This window comes from Sardina pilchardus, chromosome 9 (genome assembly GCF_963854185.1).
Source record: "Sardina pilchardus chromosome 9, fSarPil1.1, whole genome shotgun sequence".
In the NCBI taxonomy this organism is placed as follows: Eukaryota; Metazoa; Chordata; class Actinopteri; order Clupeiformes; family Clupeidae; genus Sardina; species Sardina pilchardus.
In genome coordinates, this window is record NC_085002.1 from 11954751 (window position 1) to 11962831 (window position 8081).

An 8081-nucleotide genomic window follows, 5' to 3' on the forward strand; every position below is an offset into this window, starting at 1 on the left:
TCAGATCAAGGTTGATGCCACCATTAAGTACAGACCCCACTCTGATATCAATGAAGGTTAAGACAAGATTACAATGGTCCAGTATCAATCATTTACAAGATATTGTTATACGACACACAAATACAGATAACTCAACTACTGTTGGAGTCACTTTATTAGAGTTGGATTGGCACAGTAGCCTACTGTACAGAAAACAAATACTTCCAAACAAATCCATAGATTTGTCTTTGTTTATTTTCTTTATGTCTGTACATACTGGTTCTTATAATGAAATGCATGGCATTGTGAGGCATATTAAATTAGCATTTTACACAATCATCAACAAACAAACAATGACATTTTTATCAATGAATAGTAAATATTATATTTATATTTCCTTTCATACATCAAACATCCTTCGGCTGCTACCTGATGCACACAACACTATAAGTGATACAGCTTATATAGACTGGAGCCTTTAGAGTCTATTCTCCGCATGCTTTTTAAGACCTGTTCCACATTAATGGGAGTATCTATACAGTGGCGGTTTTAGGTACGGGCGAACCGGGCGGTCGCCCGGGGCGGCATCTTGTATGGGGCGGCACGAGCGCTTAACCCTATGAGCCCGACTGACGCAAAGTGCGTCAAAAAACACTCATGGGGGCGCTCGTGGAGGATCTCGCCTGGGGAGTAATTCAGTCTAGAACCGCCACTGTATCTATACAACATCTCTGGAACGGACACACAAACATTGGGGTGAAAAAAGGGGAACGCTTGTCCTTGTGTTCATACAGAGAACATGAAGAATCTACAGTCTCACAAGCTGAAGAGCAGCGCTCCACTGAAAGTGGTGAAGTGTGCCGTGCTGTCGTAGACCCAGGAGTCCTTCAACAGCCTCACGTACACCTGGTCTCCCTGTTCCAACTGCAAAGTGACCCCGTTGGAGCCGTTCTCGTCACCCTCGCGTTGGGACGCCCGGTTGCCCACGCTCGCGATCATCTGGTCGTTCTTGTGCAGGGACATGGACGCCGGCTGGGGGGACAGCGAGCGCTCGAACAGGGAGAACAGATAGACCCCCTTCACTGGGGCTGTGAAGATACCTGTGACGTGACAGGAAAAGCACAGGCAGACTTACATTAACATTTATTCATTCAGAAGACGCTTTTATCCAAAGTTACGTACACATGTCATTTATATTTACAAGGGCCAGTGTGCCCAGAGAGCAACTGGGTTAAGTGCCTTGCTCAAGGGAACCAAGGTGGAATCCAGGAATTGAACCCACACCCACAACATTTCAGACGACTGCACAGTCGGCCAGCTCCTAGACCACTGCACTACCACTGCTTAGATTCAGATCCAGGACATCAAATGTCAGTCACAAAAAGCAGCAAAAGCCACAACGACGACAACTTACATGAATACTTTTAGTCACACTACAGTACCTGTAGCGGGTTTGAAAGCATTCCCTACGTTGGTCATGACATCTTTGAAGACCAGGTTTGTGTCGGTGTTGAAAGGTCCCCTGTTCCCCAGTCCCCCTACTGAGGCTGAAAAGGCAATCTTTGGTCTCTCTGCAAGGTGAAAGCACACACACAGTGCATGTTAGGACATTAGGTAAGCACACTCATAGCATCGCATAGGGTAGAAATATAGAAATAACATGAACATGGGGTACCGAACCTGAGAAACTCCTGCCGAGTTCCTTCATCTTGCCCTCTGCTGTGATCAGACGGTACGACAGCCTCGTCTCCATCAGTCTCAGGGCTGATGCTTGTTCTAAAGTGTCGGACAGCAGATGTGTGAGGCAAGATGCATTTGACTTCAACAGTGTTGCTTTTACTGTATGATCATGGAACACAGAGAAGTAAACAAAAGAATACCTTCATTCACTTTCTGAAGCTCCTCAAGCCTTCGCTCAGTGGCTCTGAGTCTTCTGTCCAAGGCAGCAATGGTCATGAAAAAGGTTAAATGCCCACCATTGCTACCAAGCTGAATTTCAATTTCATTTTCGATGGCCTCATCGCGTGCACTCGGAGGCAAGCTCTTGGTGTCCTCTGTCGCAAAGCTGTTCTTGTTCTGCTGAAGTTGACCACTGGCCATCAAGCCACAGCCGAGACACAGCAGCACCGTGAAGCCCTTCATGTTGGTGTAATGACAGTTTCAGCGCTACGCAGTGTAGTATTAGTAGCGGCCTGATCCTTGCAATTAATTATTAGCCTACTTCAGGGAGGGTTGATGAAACACTGCCAGCATGGCAGGGTACCAATGACTATAAAACATTACATAAACAACGTCCTTGCTTAGTGAAGACTCTCTGTGTCCCACTTTTGCATTGTGTGCATTGTGTTTTATATTCCATTTGCACAAAAAACAACGGGCAACATGAAAAAGGATTTGTAGCCGATAGTTCTGTCTGTGCATTCTGAAAACATCAAAGGAGTCACTTTGTGAAGATACAAAATACTTTACACTATTCTTGATACTGTAACTTATTACTCATTATATTTCATTCATCCAAATCTATAGAAAATTAGATATAATGTGAGTTCAGACCAATGGTGCAATTAGAGAAAGAGAATGCAGAGGTGAGGCGATCTCAGACTTGACCTGCACAATAACAACTTATAAAAGTCGTAGAATATGGATATATAAAATACCAATTGAAAAAAAGTGGATGTAGAGATTAGTCATTATTTCTGAGAAATTACACACTGCCTTCTCTCAACTCCCTTTCTCTCTTTAGCATTTCAGCATATGGCCTGATTATGTTTGCATCTGTTACACACTATACTCAATCCCAAGATGCTCTTTCAGAAACAATTCTAAACATTTCAGAAACAACAATTCGGAAATATTGTTCAAGTACTAGTTGATGATTAGAGGATCTTTTAGAAGAATATGATCAAATATGACACAACCAGAGCGGAGAGGTAAACTAAGAGGTGGGTAAGCTGTGATCAGGGTGGACTGTGCCATGTAGTACTTTTACAGTTTTTCACAAAACACTTAACTACATTATCTGAACCACATTCTCAGTTGGAACAACTGTCTTGACTCCCCATTTTGGCAATACCTTTAACAGTTTTCACATATAAAACAACATCTGCAGATCTCATAGACTCTTTTTGCAACACTGTAAACACATTGTCATGCACAATGTTGCATTGTGATGCACTTGTGATGCATAATGGTAACCACAAGTGGCAAAAGGTAAACACAAATAGAGCATACTGTAGATGTCATACACTAAACACAACCACTCAAAATTCATCACACTTGTTTTAAATGGTGTGACACAACCAAAATAAGTTAGCTCAGAGTGCAAACAGGTTGCTGAACAGTGCAGATTCATGTCAACAATGGAAAGAAATTATCAGTGATCAAAGTACATTGTAGGCTGTAGACTGCACATGTACTTCCCATTTACAGTAGGCCTACTGAAATGTCTGTATTTTCCGAGTTTTCACAATTGTAAAATACATTTTTTGAAACATTTCTCAACATTTTGAACAGCCCCCATTTTCAACACTACATTCTCAACTGTTTACTGGATGTACAGTAAATGTTGGACACTGAGTTATGAAATCTTTTTGCTTTGTTTTGTTTTGCTATGTTTTTTTTAGATGCAACATACATTTCGTGTATTGTAAACAATGATAAGTGTGTATTTAGTGTATTGTAAACAATGATGAGCTGCCATGAATACTGTTTCATTTTTCTATGTAGAATGACTTCTCAGTGGTGTTTTCATTTTGACTGTGATGATCTCAAGACAATGCTTAGTTTTGAGCACAGGTAAAAAAAAAGGTGATTGCTCAGTTTGCTCAGTTTGCTCAGAGGCTTTGGGAATGTAGTTTGAGATTTTTTATCTGGAGAAAATGGTGGCAGGTTTTTTCAATGTAATTTTGTTTTTATTTTTTTATTTGGACATTTCAAAGAAGACATTCGGAACATGTTCAATGATAGTGGAGGTTATTGTCTGATGTTTATCACAATACCAGTGGTATTACTGTAAATGGTTTAGAGTGTTAATGATTATACATGTTGTGAATGTGCATAACACCATGTGATTTTTGGATGTTAAAGGGATATTCCACCATTTGGGGAATTAAGGTCATTTTCCACCTCCCCTTGAGAAAAACAATATACATAAAGTTTTACTAACTGTAAAACTTTTGATTTTAGTGTAATTAAAAATGGAATAATTAATAATTCTGTTTCCAAATTATTTATGTATTCATACGCTTATTTCCATACACATCTCCTAACCCTACGATTATATAGAACTGGTATACAATAAGCTGTAACTCCAGTACATGTAAGGTATCTTCTGGTCAAGGACATTGTTTTCCACAATGTAGCTACCGCATCTATATGACCTCCTTAGAGAACAATAAACAGGTACAAGGTGTCAAAGGATACAGAACAAACAAAATTAGTAATTGTATTATGTAAGTTTATTGCCATTGCAAGAGTATAAAACAGTTATTCATATAGGTTATTAATTTACCTGGTTGCAATTGTACACTGATTGGCTGAAAGAAATGTCTTGTCATTTGGTTTATTACTTTCATAAACATATCTCCATAGCCTATCATCCTACAGCCTCTTCAGATGAAGTTCTGCAAAAACATACACGTTTCTTTCATTTTAAGTTGTCCTTTAATTTAACAAGTAGACGTTTTGACTAACTGCAGCTACTGTAAACATAAAGTCTCTTTGACATATACAACTCCAAATAGGCAGATACACATACATGTATCTTGTTTTTATAAATGCTTGTTTTTTTGAAACGCATGGAACAATTTCTGCAAATGAGAAAAATCAAACAAAACACCATCCCTCCACATCCTATGTTAAACTGTGTCATGCAATGTAACACATTTGTCATTGTCTGGATGAAAAGGGGAAATATATCTAAACCAGCTGAACTATTGTAATAGAATGTTCAGCTCCACTATTTCAACACAAAATTTCCTCTATTTCTGGCTACAGGGTAACAACATGAGAGAAGAATAAAACAACAAAAACAAGCTAACCTGTTGCATGTCACCAACACACTGCTAAAGGGGAGTTGAGATGGCACCATCTGGTGTTTCATGCAGAAACATCAATCTGAACTCAGATTTTCATAATCTGCAGCAGTGGCCTGAAACACAACCCAGTCCATCACAACAATAAAGTTACAAAATAAACAAACAGAAATACTGTCTATCTCTAAACAGACTTATCTTTGTATTACTTTATACATTCAGTGATGCGCACAAGCATTATCTAACACTACACAGCAGTTGGCGAGAGCTGTCTGGATTCGCTTTAAGTGGTTATCTAGTTGTTAGGATAAAAACTGGATATCAGTTTATAACTTTATGATTTCCCAGTAGATGTTATATTTGAAAACTTCTGATAGAAACACACATGCAAACTAACAGAATAAAAATAAACACACACACACACACGCACACACGCACACGCGCACACGCACACACGCACACACGCACACAGTGATAGAGAGATGCACCCACCTGGACCCCAGCGTTCTGGCCAATGGTTGAGTACATTTGCTCTGCACTGTAGCGATGCTGAAGAGCTTCATACATTGGTGAGGCTTCATCCTACAGACAATACACAACATCACAGCGTTACAATACGCTTTTCACTGGCTGTGTGTGTGTGTGTGTGTGTGTGTGTGTTTTCATAGACTCTTAAATTGATCTTATATCACTGGGATATAGACTTTCAGACTGAATAGTATTTAATAATTATGACGTGACTGAATGACAATAGAAACAAAATAATAGAAATGGTGACAAAAAACAAGTAAATGATGCTGTATATAACCATCTGTGCATTACTGAGCTGTGTAATGCATTTGATCGTATTTTAGATCAAAGTTTGTAAAAGTTGGTAAAAGTTTCACATGCAATGTAGACTATATTGATGGACAGTTAAGATGCAGAAATCTTCTGGTGTCTTATTATAGGTTATCACAATATACTGGCCTAAACACTTCCCAAGTAAACACTTCAATGTCTATCTATATGCAAAGGCGGACATCCCGGGTTCAGAAAGTAAAAGTCCTGCCAAGTATTTGATCCAACCATTTTGGAAACCAGCTCATCCTAATTAGCAGCCATCAGATAATTAGTGATATCACTTGTGTTAAGTGCACAGGTAGAAAGAATATATGGCAGGACGTTTACTCTTTGGAACCAGGAATGTCCTGTTTGTCACTCTGTCTAGAGTCCTCCAGAGCTGTGTTGCTATTGAGCCATGGTAACCTTTGATAACCCAATTTTGTGACTCTCAACTGTAGTATTTTTGGATCTTTTGAGGGTCTCTTCTTTTGGATTTTTAAAGGCTATCTCTTTTGTGTGTTCACTGAGTCACCTTCAGTTCAGTTCTGATTTTGCTGTTATATCTACCGTTCTATGATATTTTCGATGAACAAATACAACCAGCCGATTTTGTTTCCACCAAGTGAAAACAAAGAGGAAGTTATATGGCCACAATGTGTATCACATACCCACATGCACAGACACATCCAATAAAAAAGACCATGCAATACCATTTCCATGTGGATTAAACTCACAGTACAGAGTCATTTGTAAAAATAATAATTCTAAAACAACTTTAACTTACATTTCGCTCCTGCATTCCTTCTGACTGTGTACTTCCTCCTTTTTGGCCTAATGGAACAAATGTTTTGCAGTTAAAGTAAAAGATGTTTCTATCAATATTTCTGTGTGTGCATTTGTCTGAAATCATAATACATATCGTTCTCTCTCTCTCCCTCTCTCTCTCTCTAACTATCTCTTTCTTTCTTCTTTTCTTTCTCTCTCTCTCTCTCTGTTTGGGGAGAGGCGTATTCAGGAAAGGTGCATGTGTGTGTGTGTGTGTGTGTGTGTGTGTGTGTGTGTGCGTGTGCGTGTGTGTGTTATCCTACCTTTGTGTCTCATGTACAGGAATATGACCCCTCCCAGCAGCAGTAACAACAGCAACACAGCTACAAGGATGAAGACGTAAAGAGGTGTTTCACCTCCTTCATTCTTCACTATGTCTGTAAATAAACACAGCAGTCAGTGTGAACAACAGAGGACAGAGCTGTTGCTGTTGCTGCAGATTATTGTGTACTGTATGCTTTGCCATCAGACAGTGTGTCTGGAAATACAAACTAAACATGTTAACTTATATTAGACAAGGGCAGTAGATGGTGTACAGCAGATACTGGAAAGAACACACACCAGTCAGAATATGAAGGTTGTTTTTAAACCAGAGGTACAGCAATACACCTGTAGAGGTGGAAGAGCCGGTCCATGACAGTAGCACACAACACAGACATAGCACAGCAGTGTTGAAGAACAACACACACAGATTAAACTGTCTAAAAATATATACTGTATAACAAGACAATCCACAACTGGGTATCTGTAAGTGGCTTTGGACAAAAGCATCTGCATTTGAAAAAGTTGTTAAAGGGACAAACCTTTTTCTATAGTTACCGTTAACTGTGCTATTTAAACAATCTATTGTCAACTAATTCAAGTTACACCAATTAAAGATCAGTGAAGAAGATAATTAACATATTATGCCTAAATTTGAAATGCAACACTGATAAAGGAACAAACCTTTTCCTTTATTTAACGGTTTTTGTGTTTTAAGTGCGATAGGTGTCGATGTACTTGCTGGTAATATTGGATGAAAATCTGTAACAGAAAGAAATACATCTTAGTAAAAGGACCACTGACGTCATGGTCATGACTAAAACCGTCTTAATCAGATGACAAAACATAGAAAAATGTTGACCCTTGATCAGGAGGTGAATTCTCTTGACCTCCTCATTAAGATAGCACCTATATAATCCCTGGTCCTCCTCAGTCAGGTCTGATATTAGCAGAGAACCATTTCCTGGTTTGTTAAACATCTGAACTCTGCCACTGTAGGGTCCACTTGTGCTGGATACTGTAATGGATGACCTGGAGACCCTCTCTGGTTCATGAACTCCCACATCACTCTCTCAGGTTTGACATGCAGAGGAGAACAGAAGCAGGGCAGCAGGACAGATTCTCCTGAGCTTTTCACAATCTCATATGTTGTGTCCT

General features: G+C 39.4%; 1 protein-coding gene across 1 annotated transcript; it reads right to left on the minus strand.

Annotated features, from left to right (window-relative positions):
• Positions 1–795: 795 nt before the first annotated feature.
• Positions 796–2121, minus strand: LOC134092157 (complement C1q-like protein 2). The gene is made up of 4 exons (XM_062544949.1): positions 1860–2121; positions 1660–1755; positions 1422–1550; positions 796–1079 (listed from the first exon to the last, which is right to left on the minus strand). The coding sequence occupies exons 1-4, from the start codon at positions 2119–2121 to the stop codon at positions 796–798; spliced, it is 771 nt and encodes a 256-aa protein (XP_062400933.1).
• Positions 2122–8081: the final 5960 nt, after the last annotated feature.